Source organism: Schistocerca serialis, chromosome 1 (genome assembly GCF_023864345.2).
Source record: "Schistocerca serialis cubense isolate TAMUIC-IGC-003099 chromosome 1, iqSchSeri2.2, whole genome shotgun sequence".
In the NCBI taxonomy this organism is placed as follows: Eukaryota; Metazoa; Arthropoda; class Insecta; order Orthoptera; family Acrididae; genus Schistocerca; species Schistocerca serialis.
Genome location: NC_064638.1, coordinates 483784231 through 483801271, shown reverse-complemented (window position 1 = coordinate 483801271; position 17041 = coordinate 483784231). Strand labels below are relative to the sequence as shown.

The 17041-nt window shown below is 41.2% G+C and overlaps 1 protein-coding gene across 1 annotated transcript in view; it reads right to left on the bottom strand.

Moving 5' to 3' along the window:
- LOC126473677 (rotatin) overlaps nt 1–17041 on the bottom strand; it is a 399830-nt gene that overhangs the window by 338902 nt on the left and 43887 nt on the right. The window contains exon 4 of the mRNA XM_050100916.1: nt 1717–1990. Within this exon, the coding sequence (XP_049956873.1) occupies nt 1717–1990 (274 nt within the window). The remainder of the gene's footprint in view (nt 1–1716; nt 1991–17041) is intronic.

The following is a 17041-nucleotide window of genomic DNA, read 5'->3' as shown; positions in this document are numbered from 1 at the left end:
TGCAGACGATACCATTGATACAATGTGGTTCATAAGTCAGAGCAAGTGTTGTTTGGAAGGCGATACATAAAACACAGGAAAGAAGAGAAAGAAAACTATGTACACTGAGTAAAGTAATGCTTTAGAGACAGTGTTGTAAGAAAAAGTCGTTAGGTAAAATGAAACAATGGGAAGTCCAGAATGCAATAACAACATTATGTAGAAGATAGATTGCTGCCCGCAATAAAGAGATGATGTTGTCACAGACAGTCACAAAGAAAAAATTGCTGTACATTTAAGCTTTCAGCCAAAAGGCCTAGTTCTGAAGTAGAAAACACACACCATTGTCTCTGAGTGTTGTGGCCGAATTGCAGATTGCTATTGGGCATGATGGGAGTAGCAACCAGGTCTGAGTGGTTGGGGTAAAGAGGAGTCATGAAGCGCGGAGGGGGAAGAAGAGTAGGATAGGGTTGGAGAAAGAAGTAGTGCTGCTTGTGGGAGCACAAAGGGATGTTGAGGGGACAGGGAAGGGCTGCTAGGCGCAGTCCAGGGTGTTGGGGAGTGGAAAAAGGAGAGCAATAGAAAAGGAGAAAAATACTAGTCGGTGCTCTGGCAGAATAGACGGCTGTGTAATGATGGAGTGGGAGCAGTGAGGGGGATAGGTAACCGGGGGACACAAATTAGTGAAGGTCTTCTTCCACCGGCCGGTATAGCATAAATACTTTTTTGCTGCAAATCCCACCATTCATACTCAATCCAAAAGCAATACTGAACACTGCCTAACCTAGTTCACTCCTCCATTCAAGCACAATCCACCTCCTGTTAAAATTCCAGAACTTACCAACCTCAAACCTTGCCTCACCATCATTCCCCATAGCCCTCAATATACAAACCAACCTTGCATCCACAGAAATAACTGCAATCCACCACCTAAAAACTGATCTCGATATGCAACAGGATCTCCAGTTCCTCTTAAATCCTTAGCCCCATCCCAGAACCTCCCTCTTGTGCTTTTCTTTCTGCTCGCCCCTACCACACCCCACACTCCTATCTTCTACCTGCTTTCTGAAGTCCACAAACTCAACCACCCAGGATTCCCCATAGCAGCCAGTTACTGTGCCCCCAACTGAGGGAATCACTCCTCTTGTGGACCAACAACTTTAGTCTATTACCCATGACATAACCCTCCTATATAAAAGACACCAATCATTTCCTCCACCAATTCTCCACATTGTACTTTTAGAAACAGTCTTTTTTTTTTTTTTTTAAATTAGATCCACAAAGGGTTCACAATAGTACTAGATGACAAAGTCTTTCATATTAAAAAAATTGGTAATAGGAACCTTATTTCTTGAGTAAATTTATACCATGTTACAGATATAATTTTTCAATACCACTACCTCCTGAACAAATATTATACACAGTGTTTAAGACAATTTTGGTTCATGGGGGTACAGATTCAAATATACATAACCCACTAAATATATCAGTTATAGACACACAGCCCAGTGCAAATGAATGTTCTGGAGGAAATACTGGCAGTGTTAACTGTGGTGTTAGCAAACAGGGTGTACAGTGTGTTCCTGGACACCCAAACGAATGTGTTTTTCACGTGGCTTGATTAAAATCAGTGGGGAAAGGAATTGATATGGAAATTATTATTTTTTAAATTCATAACACATGTAAAATAATTCAAAGATACCTCATAAAAAGGTACACTTGTCTGGCACAACAAACCTTCACAATAGCTGGTCTTTGCAGGAAAACTTCTGAAGGGAAGTCCTGTAGGAGAACATCTGTGAAGAAGTAACACGAATGCAACAATAAGACAAGCTCTGAAGCTTCAGTAAGTGATTCCTCCACTGCTTTTAGAACATGACGGTCCGTAGTCACAAGAGGTTGCCATGGCAGCAGCAGATGTGGAAATATGTCCAGCAAAGACTCTGCAGATGCCACATTCACTGGATACACCAGAGGGTAAAATCCTGTACTCTGTACACCTACAGGATGCCTGGAATACCAAGGCAATATTAGATTAGTGCCAAAATTATTATTACTGTCATTACTGCTACTAGTAGTACCTCTACAATGAAAAAACTTAAGATGATTTACTATTCGTTGGTTACTACACTATTTTAACAAGCAGTATATAAAGTTTATTTGTCTCAAAGCAAATGCTGTATGTTTCAGAGTGACTGACAATTTAATCAACTGATTACTTTTGGTTTCATCAGAGAATACAGCAACTTATTTACCATTTATGCACAACATAATAACAAGCAATATACCTAGTTCATGTAGATTTTTGGGAGCTGAGGAAACTAAGATGTAACATCAAATTGCTTGAACTTTTGGAGTAACATTTCACACTTAGCTTCAGTTAAACAAAATTCTGTTGTCATATAGGCATTGAAAGCCATATCTGAGCGTTAGTTAAATCAACAATTGTAATTGTAACATTTTATAAAAGATAGCTTGCATAAAAGAACATCTGAAAATTGCTTTAAATCACCCAGTTGGAATTACCAAATTGACAAGCACTCTCTGCCTCGTGATGACTGGGTGTTGTGTGATGTCCTTAGGTTAGTTATGTTTAAGTAATTCTAAGTTCTAGAGGACTGATGACCATAGATGTTAAGTCCCATAGTGCTCAGAGCCATTTCAACAAGCACTGACAGTCCTGTTGTTTTCAAGGACACAGCTTTGGCATACAATCATTTTGAATAATGTAGTTAGTAAATGCTTAAATCCATTGTATCTGATGTTACACAGGGTCACTATATTCTGCCCATTATTACCTATATGTGAAATGAGAGGACTGACAATAAATTTTCAACAAAAGGTAATAGCAAACTAGGTGTACCAGAAAAATATTATAATATATTATTGGCCATTGTGCAGCAGCAGATGAGTAATTAAAAGCAAGGTAAATCATTGCAAAAGCTGTTTTGTATTAAGTGATACACAATGAGTGGCCTTGATGAACAAGGCAGTGTGACTGAGAACAATACTGTAGAGGTTAAGTTTTTAAGTGAACAGAAATACCTAAATGGGAATGTTTCTGTAGATGATAGTAGTTATAAATCAGATATAAATGTAACTGTGAAGGATGGGAATGAAAATCCTATTGTAAAGAACGAAATGGACGAAAACAGTACTGATGTGGATGAGGTCTTTAAGGTTAAGTAGGAGGAATCTAGTAGCAAAAGTCAGCAAGGACAAAAGTTTATGGCAGATGGAAATTTGGAAGTGATGTCAAGGCAAATTTTGAGCAATACCAGTAGCATGAAAGAAGACATGAATAGGACGGAGAGTAGTATGAAAGAAGACATGAACAAAATTGAAAGTAGTATGAAAGAAGACATTAGTAGGGTGGGAAAGAAAACTGACGGCATCAGAACTGACATGGTTAACTTATAAAGGATGAACTGAAGAAAGAAACTGAAAAGGAAATTAAGGTAGTCAACTCTAATCTTACAGAATTACATAAGACGTTTGATGCGGTAGTTAAAGACTATTATAATACTAATGAGAAATTAACACTGAGTAGTAACTGGGTAGAAGAGAGAGAGAAACTTTGTGATGACAACAGTAGGAAGGTGGAGGTTTCCGAGAGATTTTGTGCTGAAAGAGTTAAGCTTGAGAACCAAAGCAATCACATTAAGAATGATTTTGAAACAGAGGTGGAAACCAAGTGTACACTAGTGGTAGAGGAAAAACCGGTAAAAGTAAATGAAAATGTAGATTCAAAATTGACTAAATTAGAGAAAAAGGTGGAAGAAGTACAAAATCTAAAGAATAGAGAAAGCGACAGTAGGTCTGATAATTATTTTGGTAAGCAGGATGATAGTTTTTTCAGAGAAAAGATTGAGGATTTGTTTATGAACAAGATCACATGGTATGTAAAAAGGAAGTGTGTCAGCCTGTAATAACAGCAAGTGTACAAGGAATACATGTTAAGTTTTCACTCGACAGTGGTAGTGATTTGAATGACGTTTCACAGGCATTTTTTGAATCTATTAAGAACACAGAGGTTATAGTGGTGATGCAAGCATCTGGAATAAAAATTGTTGGTGCTATTGGTAAGCTATCAAAGAGTGTGAAACAAGAGTATTGTTAACTGAGGAATTCGCAGGACAGCTATTGGAGTGCAGTTTCTTGGTAATTCAAAATCTCAGCATTGATTTAATATTTTGGACTAATTTATTATGCAATTAGCAAGTAGGGGGTTCAACATTCTGTGTTGGATTCATTATGCGGCAATAATGCAGTTGCCTGTCCATTTTTCATGTTTCCTGAGGCAGTCAAACTCTTCTCCTTTCCAGTCTGTAGTTTGTAAGTGAATCAGAATTAAGCTCTCTTCGACTTTTGATTTTGTGCAGTAGCATACTTTGGTACAGAAATATGTTAGAAAAGTTTTCTTCAGTGTTATCTATATAACTATTTATATTATGTTGTGTTAGTTATAAGTAATGAATCACATGAGGATGGAATAAAATAAAGTGATGCCATGGTTAAAGAATTTCTGTCAAACAAAGAGGAAAGTTAAACTGAAAATGAAAGGTGTTGGCATGTGTGGAGGATAATTAACATGAAGTAATGAGCTCACTGGTGCAGCAGCAGATACAGTATAAACCATCTTAAGTACTAGATCTTAATATTAATTGTGATATAATAGAAGTGTTTGTGTTCAGAGCAATCAGTATATGTGAGGTAACTATCTATCTGTGTCATGGTACAGCCTTTTCTAACATTAAGGAATTCAAACTTTAGACATAGTTGCCTGGAGTAATGTGTGGAAAGAATAAGCAAAATTTGTATATATATATCACCCTTCAAGCTGGAATATTAAGCAATTTGATGGAATACAGTGAAATAATAGTTTGTTTTTTTTTGAGTGATAATTTTGTCTGATCAGTAATGAGAGTTAAGTTTCCTTAGCATAAGGATCTGTTACTGTGGAATGTTTTTCAGTAGAATCAATTTTGCATTAGATAAGCAGAGCAGGTGTTTATTTATTAGATAGTGAAACAATAATGAAATAATAAAATACTGGATAATGTTAGGGTCTTAATAATTGTTAGGGAGCCTGTCTCTGTAGTAGGGATATTTTTTGAGAAAGCACTCCACTAGTTAACTATGTGAGAAAGATACGTAAAATAATGGAGCTGATAAACATGATTAACGCAAAAGATAACTGTATATAAACAAATGTGGTGTAACTATATTGGGGATCTAATTTTGAACTAGGCAACATTAGGTACTGTATATATTGTGCAATTCATGACACTACTGGGAATGAGGACTTAACACAAAGGGTAATATTTTAGTGCAGTACAAGTTGTATAATGCTGTATCATTGGATCTATAGGTTATCTGAAAACTTCTATTTGTGTTCTGCGCAATTATGAGCTTAAAGAAGTAGTACTGGGATGAGGAAAAGTAATTTTGCTGATTCACTGATAACTGTGGCACTAGATTGATGTGAATATTCTGACAGGTAAACTATTTGGTAATATTTTGTGAAGATTTAATTTTCTGCTGGACTGAGAGTAGTACTCAGAGTTGAGTGGAGAAGCAGGGCAAGGATGTGGTACAACTTCCATCCCCTTAATTTTGATTTGAATAGTAATCAAGTTATGCAATGATGACTATTCCTTTTTCATAATGTAATGATTAGTAAATCTATGCTACTGCACATCATGAGTTTTTGCTATTTTACAAATGGGAAAGAGACCCAAATCTTTCAAGTTTAACCAGTTTCAGACAGTTATGAATTAAGAGTAATGTTTTGTAGTGTAATGTGCACTTGATTTAAAAAATTTTCTAGTCACCTCCTTTTGTACTATAGCCAATTTTAGAGCTAATTAGTGTAATGTTATGAGGATTATGTAATGTATTTATTCATGATGTAATGACTATCATTTGCCATTAGTGTTAAACCTTTTTTAGATTTAAGTTAGAAATAAAAGTAAGTGTACTAAAGTAGGCTATTTTGTCTGATTTTTTTTTATGTACTACGGCAGAGGAGAACCACCTCCAAGGGAAGCGATCGCAGTGAATTTCCTAACTAACTGCCACTTGGACCTGTTAAAGCTGTGGACATCTTGGTGAGAAAGTGTGTAAAAGCTCATTGAAAAAGTGAAAGTGGTTGTAAAAGCTCATCGCAAAAGTGAAAGTGCTTGTGAAAATTACATACTGAGCAAGAGAAATTTTGTGCCTGACAGTGAACTGCAATTCGCAGTGTAATTTCACTTCTTTGCTACCCATGAGGATTTATTCTTTTAAGCAAGATAGGCTTGAATAAAATGATATGTATCTTAAAATGTAATCTTTGCTTAACCAAAAAGGGACATCACTTATGATGAAGATGCAAAATTTTGTTAAAAGTATAACTTGTGGATCTTTAGTGAGACTGTACAACACACTGTATGTAAATATTTCGTTTAGGAATTTTTGTATGGGAGGTTCACATAATTATAAATTTGAAAAAAACATATGTACTGTAGTTTTGATAAGCAAGCCAGGATATTTTTACTTCCCCTCTTGTTTTGCCATCTGCCTCCTTAAATTTGTTTTTTCACTTTTAAGTATTACTATTAACAAATGTGAGTATAATCCACATTTTCATAAAAGAGAAAGATTGGCCTTCAGTTTTAAAGAATATAACACCAGGTCTAATTTTGTGCTCAGTTTTATGTATGTAATAGAATTCTTAATTTATTTGGACTATTCCTAGTTAGTATCTTTTATTATAGGGTGAAATCAGTAAATTGTTTTGTAACATAAATTCTATTGTTGACATATAAACAAATATACATTCTGTAATAGTTTTAAACATTTAGAAGAAGAAACAATAGTGATCTTAAAGTATCTATTTGGCTCTCTTCAAAAACATGTTAGCAAAGCCAGCCCTTAATTAATTCCCAGGTAATTAACATTTTGTCATAAGTATTGTTTGCGTAACAATATCTGTTAATTTCATCACTTAAACAAACAATATGGCCTAACCTTTGTAGCACAAGAAACTGTTAAAAAGAACCAATTTTTCGATGTATTCAGTTGATTTAATGAGTTAAGTTTTAATCGAAATTTCTGTAAATTTAACTTTAATCAATGTGTAGTTTCAGTACCTATTATAGTGATGATATATAAGGGCTCAATTTTTGGTCCCAAGACAGTCAGCCCATGGCCGAGTTTCAGACAAGAAACCTGCGTTGGTTAGAACAACAACAATGCTTCAGCTTAACTGTGGAATAAGCGTTAAACAATTACACTGTGTGTAAAAACAATGACAGTGTCTGCTCCATACGTATCTTTCACTTTTTCAAGAACTGTGAACTTTGTGGTTAGGTTTTTATTGCTCGTAGATGTTCAATAGTAAACTATTGTAGCAGTATGTGGATGTTTGCCTGCTTACTATTTTTTAGGCTTATGGGAAGTTAGAACAATAGTGCACTGGCCATATTAAATGAGTATATGGGGGGTTGTGAAAAGTGAAAATAAACATCTGTGGAACGCAAATGTGCATCTGTTGGCTACATCATTCAAGGTAGTCAGTGTTTACTTCCAAACCCCATTATTCAGCCAGTGTAGGAATGCAGTACATTGACAACGAGGACAATCAACGAAGAAACAAAGTAGGTAAACCGCTACAGTTTATCTTTTACTTATTGTGCATGATCTCCTTCGAAATACACTCCCACACAATTGATACACTGCTCCCAATGGTGTTTCCACTTCTGGAAGCAGTCTTTGTATGCAAAGCACTGTCTGCGAATGTTCTTTTCTCGTCTACTGTTGCAAATCTTCATCTTTTCAATCGGGTTTTCAACTTTGGAAATAAAAAAAAGTCCACTGGGGCAGGGCCCGGATAGTATGGGGGATGAGGCAGCTCAGGTACTTTGTTTTTTGCAACAGTCATACACCAACAGGGATGAATGTGCAAGTGCATTATCATGATGCAAGAGCCATTAACTGTCTCGCCGCATTTCAGTCGATTTCCTTCTCGCATTTTCTTGCAGGAGTCGCAACATATACTAATAGTAATATCAATCCACAGTTTGTCCTGTGGCACGAATTCATGATGAACTAATCCTTTAAAGTCAAGGAAAAGTATCAGCATGGCTTTGACATTTGAGCTCACCTGACCAGATGATCTTTTTTTTTTGTTTTGGAGAACCTTTCCCGATCCATTGTGCAGATTAAACCTTGATCCCAGCATCATAACCGTAGACCTTGTAGGGTTCCACCTGTTTTTATTTCTTCAGTTGTTGATTGTCCTTAGTGTCGACATAATGCATTGCTTCACTGGGGGATTGAACCATCGTCCTCCCGAAGGCGAGTCCATTGTGCTAGCCACTGCACCACCTCACTCGGTTTTCATGACATGACTAAACTGGAATCATACATTATTCTGCAGTCTCTCACACGGTCAGTCTTAGATTGACATGCACAATTTCGTTTACATCCCTGAAATGAACGTCATTGGTAGACAATCAAGGGCGTCCTGAATGAGGGTCATGTTTAACTTCCGTCCGGCCATTTTTAAACCACGTGAATCATTTGTAACACCAACTATGGCTTAAGCACTTGTCACCATAGGATTCCTGCATCATTTGGCATGTCTCTACAAAAGTTTTCTTGAGTTTCATGTAAAGTGTAATGCAGACATGTTGCTCCTCTATAAGTGCCATCTCAAAATTCGCAATTTGTGTGACACAGCATTCTACTCAACACAGCGCTGAACAATGAGCAATAGACAAACAACAATGAAACTTCTGGCAGTTACACTTTAAAACCCGATGTGTGTAGGGATACCAACTGCATCGTGCTCCAACAAACCACTGATGTGAAATTATGAATGTTCCGGAATTTTCTGAAAAGACCTCGTATAGCTTTATGAAGGAGTGGTTAGTAATTCAGCTCTGAAACCTTCCTTGTGTAGCAAATACTGTTCACATAATCCATGATTTGAAAGAATCATATCTAGTTATCAATGGAATATCGTCTCAGTTATGTGACTTCCTGTCAGAGAGATCACAGTTCGTAGTAATTGACGGAAAGTCATCGAGTAAAACAGAAATGATTTCTGGCATTCCCCAAGGTAGCGTTATAGGCCCTTTGCTGTTCCTTATCTATATAAATGATTTGGGAGATGATCTGAGCAGCTGTCTTAGGTTGTTTGCAGATGCCGTTGTTGTTTATTCACTAATAAAGTCATCAGAAGATCAAAACAAACTGCAAAATGATTTAGAAAAGATATCTGAATGGTGCAAAAATTGGAAGTTGACCCTAAATAATGAAAAGTGTGAGGTCATCCACATGAGTGCTAAAAGGAATCCATTAAACTTCGGTTACACAATAAATCAGTCAAATATAAAGGTCGTAAATTCAACTAAATACCTAGGAATTACAATTACAAACAACTTAAATTGGAAGGAACACACAGAAAATGTTGTAGGGAAGGCTAACCAAAGACTGCGTTTTATTGGCAGGACACTTAGAAAATGTAACAGATCTACTAAGGAGACTGCCTACACTATGCTCGTCTGTCCTCTTTTAGAATACTGTTGCACGGTGTGGGATCCTTACCAGACAAGACTGACGGGAGTACATCGAAAAAGTTCAAAGAAGAGCAGCACATTTTTTATTATAGCGAAATATGGGAGAGAGTGTCACTGAAATGATACAGGATTTGGGCTGGACATCATTAAAACGAAAGCTTTTTTCGTTGCAATGGAATCTTCTCATGAAATTCCAGTCACCAACTTTCTCCTCCAAATGCAAAAATATTTTGTTGATACTGACCTACATAGGGAGAAATGATCACCATAATAAAATAAGGGAAATTTGAGCTTGAACGGAAAGTATAGGTGTTTGTTCTTTCTGCACACTATACGAGATTGGAATAATAGGGAATTGTGAAGGTGGTTCTGTGGTGTCACCGCCAGACACCACACTTGCTAGGTGGTAGTTTTAAATCGGCCGCGGTCCATTAGTACATGTTGGACCCGCGTGTCACCACTGTGTGATCACAGACCGAGTGCCACCACAAGGCAGGTCTCGAGATACGGACTAGCACTTGCCCCAGTTGTACGGATGACTTTGCTAGCGACTACATGGACGAAGCATTGCTCATTAGCCGAGCCAATAGTTAGAATAGCCTTCAGCTAAGTCAATGGCTACGACCTAGCAAGGCGCCATTAGTAACATTGCATGTATCTAAAGAGTCTCACTTGTATCGCCACAATCTCCAGATGTACCAAAAGGATGGATTAAAGTTAAGTATTCCTGAAGCTACGTACTTTTCTTTATAGCATTCATTACGTATCCTGTTTCAGACCTCACGCCCATCTGCGTGAGCGTAGCGCGTGCCTTTCGGCTTCCTCTCATTGTGTCTAGGCTGTCTTGTCTAGACACAACATTTTTTGGCGACGAGTCAACGGAAAGGGTCTTGTTCTTTCTAATTGCTTACATTTACTTGTGTCATGGCTTTGCCAGATGTACTGTCCGAATTTTATCGCTTGCAGAATCAGCAGACGCAGGCGTTATTGGATGCCCTTGGACAGCTCGTCCAGGGTCAACGTGCACTGCAAAACGATGCGGCCGCCGCTGCTTCACCGCTATCGCAGCCACAACATGCAGTTGCACCCCCATTTCGTCCCTACGAACCAGCTAAGGAAACATGGACGGAGTGGTCACGCCAGTTTGGATTTCATCTCGCCGCCTACAGAATTCAAGGTAACGAGCGGCAGCCTCACTTATTGTCATGTGTAGGGATGCAAACGTACCGTGTGATAGTGAAATTATTTCCCCGACGCGATGTAGCAACTCTGTCCTACGAAGAAATTTTGTCTGCTTTAGATGCCTATTTCAAGGAAACAGTTAATGTAGTTGCAAAAAGGTATACTTTCTTTCGTACGAAACGTACGGCCGGTCAGACTAATAGGGAGTGGGTTGCAACATTGCAAGGCCTTACAAGGGGTTGTGCTTTTGAGTGTGAATGTGGACTCCCTTATTCAGATACAATGGTACGTGATGCAATTGCACAGAATGTTTCTGATGTTCGTATACGGGAACAGATTTTGAAACTAGTTAATCCTTCCCTTCAGCAAGTGATAGACATATTAGATAGACAAGACACACTTGACTTTGCACAGGAATCATTTGAAACTTCGCCGGCCGTGTGTAACATTAACCGGCCCGCCGGGCGCGCTGTGCGGACCGATAAACTTCCCTCGCGCACGTCCACGCAGCTGCCGCCACGCTCTCAACCAGGTGTGCCGCACCAGCATACAAATGCAGTGAAATCATGCCCGCGGTGTGCTACTAGACATTCCCATGAAAATTGCCCGTAACGCCAAGCTATTTGCTTTTTCTGTAATAAGAAAGGACATGTTCAAAGTGTTTGCCAGAAAAAGCTCAGATCAGACAATCACAACCATTCCAGGCCCTTTGCTTCGCGCCGGAATCGAACCAAGAATACTCAGGCTCATGAACCTTCGCCCATGGACATTCATGTAGTTAATTCCACTTCGACCAGTGCCACTGTCTCTAACAGTGACTGTGTTCGTCCCACACAAAGTGTGCGTCGACGTCGCCGGAAATCACGTCAATTAGCAAGTGCTTCCGTACCAGTGTCAGTTCAAATTGCACAAGACAGTCGCTCTTGTCGTCAGCAGGACAATAAACTTTTTGTAGATTTGGACTTTAATGGCAAGGTCATACCATTCCAGCTCGATACCAGAGCTGCAGTTTCATTGATCAATCACGACACGTACAAACAACTGGGCAAACCTCCGTTGCGTGCCGCGAATGTTAAGTTAAATAGTTATTCAGGTCAGAATATCCCTGTGTTCGGACAGTGCAGCCTTCTTGCAACATATAAGGGACAAACAAAACTTGTGTCATTTTACGTTCTTCGTTCTTCTTCTGCAGTGAACTTGTTTGGTTTAGATTTATTTCAGTTGTTTAACGTGTCTATAGTAAATCAGGTCCTATCAGTGAATCAGATTGTGCCTTCCGCCAGTGTTTCTCGGCTATGTGAAGAATTTGCAGACATTTTTGCATCGGGCCTTGGTTGCGCTAAGAATTATGAAGCTCATTTGGAACTGAAAGTAAACGCGCAACTGAAATTTTTCCAAGCGCGCAATGATCCCCACGCATTGCGTGATGTGGTCGCACGAACATTACACGATTTAGAATCACAAGGTGTGATTGAACGTGTGCAGCCTATTGTTTCCGACAATGGCCCACCATTCATGTCCGCAGAATTTCAGTCATTCTGCCAGGCCAATGGTATTCAACATCTGACATCCGCGCCGTTTTCGCCTCAGTCAAACGGTGCCGCTGAACGATTGGTCCGGACTTTCAAGTCACAGATGTTGAAGTTGAAAGAGTCGCATTCTCGGGAGGACGCGTTGTTGCTCTTTTTGTCTTCGTATCGCTCTCAGCCCCGAGATGGTCGCTCGCCGGCTGAGTTGCTCCACGGTCGTCCTCATCGAACCTTGATGTCTTTGCTGCATCCGCCGCATCAGGTTCCTGTGCAGCGGCAGACTCCTGCTTTTGCTCCAGGCGACGTTGTATTCTATCGCAACTATCGCGGTTCACGGCGTTGGCTCGCAGGGCGCATTCTTCGCTGCCTCGGCCGCGTGATGTATTTGGTTTTGGGGGCCTCTGGTGAGGTGCGTCGGCATCTCAATCAGCTGCGCCTCTGTCGTCGCCCGGGTTCTGCCGCTCCCCGTCTGCTTTCAGCGACGGTGCCGTCCGGTCAGCGCCCTGGGGACCCATCTACTGGCTCGCCTCATCCCCAGGTGTTACCGACGATGCCTTTCATTTTGCCCCATGGCGACGCGCCGCTGCCGCCTCCGTCGCCGCCGCCTGTCCTCCAGCCGGCGCCGCCCACAGTGGACGCTTTGCTGCAGCCGCCAAGCGCCTCCCTGGGTCACGCGCCGCTGATCGCTTCCCGTGACCAGCTGTCCTCCGCCATGGAACTCTTGCCCACTCCGGACCACATGACGTCATCGCCCGTCGGCTACCCCGACGCAATGGAGGTCGACCCTTCGGCCCCTCCTGTCTCTTTACGGGCGCATACACCGCATGTTGACGTGCACCCTGGACTAGGTTTTCAGGCGTTTCCTAGCTCCCCTCGGACCGAATGGCCGGGTGCGGGTGGCACAGCCTCGCCTGTTGTTAGGCTCCCCACCTCATCGCATACGTCAACATGGGGTCCTCCCCACGGCGGGCGGAAGCCTTATAACACGACCGTTCGCCGATTTGCGGGGGAGGAATGTGGTGTCACCGCCAGACACCACACTTGCTAGGTGGTAGTTTTAAATCGGCCGCGGTCCATTAGTACATGTCGGACCCGCATGTCGCCACTGTGTGATCGCAGACCGAGCGCCACCACAAGGCAGGTCTCGAGATACGGACTAGCACTCGCCCCAGTTGTACGGACGACTTTGCTAGCGACTACATGGACGAAGCATTGCTCATTAGCCGAGTCAATAGTTAGAATAGCCTTCAGCTAAGTCAATGGCTACGACCTAGCAAGGCGCCATTAGTAACATTGCATGTATCTAAAGAGTCTCACTTGTATCGCCACAATCTCCAGATGTACCAAAAGGATGGATTAAAGTTAAGTATTCCTGAAGCTACGTACTTTTCTTTATAGCATTCATTACGTATCCTGTTTCAGACCTCACGCCCATCCGCGTGAGCGTAGCGCGTGCCTTTCGGCTTCCTCTCATTGTGTCTAGGCTGTCTTGTCTAGACACAACAGGTTCAATGAACCCTCTGCCGGGCACTTAAATGTGATTTGCAGAGTATCTGTGTAGATGTAGATGTCACTAACAACCACACCAGGCATTTAGCCATTATATCACTCAACAACACAGGCTGCCTAAAAACAGACACATGGTAGTGTCGAACATCTATGCAGGCATAACTGTAGGGCAGGCTGAAATGTAACTCATCAAAAAATACTGTACCCTTGAATGAATTTACATGTTCACTGAAGTCTGAGGTATTCATGGTTTCTGAACACTAAAAGTCAACACAACAGCATCTGTGCTAGTAATACAGGTTGCAACAGGTGCTGTATAATCTATACCTATCATAAACGTGGATGTATCTATATTCCACATGTCCTCCTAAACCACTGGACCAATTTCAACCAAACTTGAAACACACATTGCTCCCTGTCTGGAAAGGACCAGTGTGGGATAAGAACCACCTACAGGGGATAGGCAAAATAATGTGAATACTTGTACTTGGGAATGGTTTATTAATAAGGGGCTGAGCCCCCATTTGCCTGTAATACAGCTGTGATTCTTCTTGGAATAGTGGCATATAATGATTGTATAGTCTCCAGTGGAATGTTATGCCACTTTTTGGTCAGAACCTCATCTAACTCCTATAGTGACAGGGAGACAGAAATCTGCTCTGGAGTCTGCGCTCCAATGCCACTCATAAGAGTTCAATAATGTTCAAGTCCGGGGACTGTGCTGGCCAGGGAAGATGCTGCAGTTCAGTTGCATGCTCCTCATACCATGAACAATTTGTCCTGGCTGTGTGAATGAGAGCATTATTGTCCCGAAATATGGCGTCATTGTTGGGGAACATCATCTGAATCATTTGGTGCACCTGATCACCTAAAACTGTTCACATAACTGTTGGCTGTAATATGGCCTTTGAGAGTAATGATGGGACCAACAGAATATGACATAGCTGACCACACCATCACACTTCCTCCTTCATGCTTAATGGTTGGAATCAAGCAAGCAGGACTGTAGGCTTCTTTTGGCGTTCTCCAGACTTAAACCCAGCCTGATGTTGGAAATAACAAAAATGTTGACTCGTCGCACCATATGACGTGTTTCCACTGATCAGTCATCCAGGATTTATGCTCCTGACACCAAGTTTTACACTTCTTTATGTTGGTTGTTGTTGCTAATGGTTTCAGCATAGCAGCTTGTCCATGAATATTCACTTTATGGAGTTCTCGGCAGACATTGTCGATAGATATGGGGTCTCGAAGGTGGCTATTGAACTCTGCAGTCACTTTAGCCTTCGTAGTTTTGTGATGTTTTGACATAATTTGTGTTGGAATACAATGATCTCTGTCATTTAGTTCTGATTTGGGACCACTATTACGTTTACACGGTGATGTCTTTTCGAGTTTTGTGTAGTAAGCTGTCATGACTGTTGAAACAGTTGCTCTGGAAACATCCAATAAGTTGGCTGTCTCAGTTACTGATGCTCCAGCTAATCGGGCCACCACAATCTGCCCTCTTTGGGACTCTGTTAGGTCTTTCATTGTATGTCAACTTCAGCCTCTGATTGCAAATAGAAAGTGTGCACTACTCGTAAACAACCTGCACTGATGCCTAGTCCGTAATGGACATGCACAGTCCATTGCGACATGTGCCTTACTTGCATTGTTGACTGTCAAACACAACCATCCCATTGCTACCACTGTTCACATTATTTTGCCTATCCCCCATATCTCTCACAGGAGTGGCACTGGGCATGAAAAAGGAGTATAGCTCATGACACACAGACTGTATTCTACATCTACATGACAACCTCACAATTCATACTTAAGTGCCAGGCAGACAGTTAATTAGATCACTTTCACTATATTTCTCTACCGTTCCAATCTTGAACAGCATATTGGAAAAATGAACTCTTAAATTTCCCGTGCAAACTCTGACTTCTATTATTTTATTACAATGATCATTTCTCCCTAGGTCAGTGGGTAATATTTTTGTATTTGGAGTAGGACAGTGGAGATTGAAATTTGGTGAAAAGATCTCACTGATATGAAAAATGCCTTTGTTAATGATTCCCACACAAACTCACGTATCATATCTGGGACACTCTCTACCCAATTTTGCGACAATACAAAATGATTGCCCTTCTTTCAGCTTTATTAGCGTCATCAGTCAATCCTAACAATATTCATGCACTTTATACATAATTTCAAACCTTTATTAAAAAAATTTTCGCTCCCCCCCCCCCTCCCAAAAAACAATGATGAAAGGGAAAAAGTTCATGACCTATAAATTTATTAGTTCTTTACTACTAACTCTATTCACCAGATGGACAGAGAGAGGGGGGATGGACCAGACAGACAGAGAGGGTGGTGGGGGGGAATAGACCATATTGACAGAGAGTTGGCAGGGAGGAGTAGCAGATGGTCACAGAGAGGAGGAGGAGGAGTAGGATGGAGAATGGAGGCTGGAGGAGACATGACAGAGAGAGGGTGCTGAAGTGGATGAGGGGGTGGAGGGGGGGGGGGGAGAGAGGGGGGGAGGGGGGAGAGGGGGAGTGGACTAAGAGGTACAGGAGGAGATGCACTAAGGGGGATGGAGGAGAAGAACAGATGGGGAAGGAACAGATGGACAGAGAGAGGGGAATGGAGCAGATGGACAAAGAGAGGGAGGAGGAGTAGCAGACGGTCACAGAGAGGAGCAGGAGAAGATGAACAGAGAGTGGGAGCTAGAGGAGATGGACAGGGAGATGGTGGAGAAGTAGATAGGCAGAGAAGGGGAGGAGGAAATGGACAGACAGGGGGAAGAATGAGATTGGGCAGTAAGAGAGGAAAGGAGCAGATGGAGTAACAGTACTGGAATAAATACATACCCAGGCAACTCTGCATACTCAGGTAATTGTTAATACAAACTGGTTCCCACCTTTGCAAAGATTGAACATGATTGTATGGTCCATTCTGGTCATGAAGACAATATGCCACTTATCATATGCTATGAACACAAAAGCTGGCTTATTTTTTCACAAAGGTACTTTACTGTCCATTCAGTGGATTATAGTGAAATGGCTCTCTCTCTCTCTCTCTCTCTCTGTGTGTGTGTGGGGGGAGGGGGGGGGGGAGGGGAGGGGGGAGAGGGGAGGGGGGGGGGAGGGGCACACATGCGTGTCAGTACACTTGTGTGTGTGTTTAATCTATTAGGAACATGATACACGTAAAACACCATACAAACAAGATCTTTCTACATCTGCGTCAGGGCCTCCAAATAAAATAAAAATTATTTTTATCAAA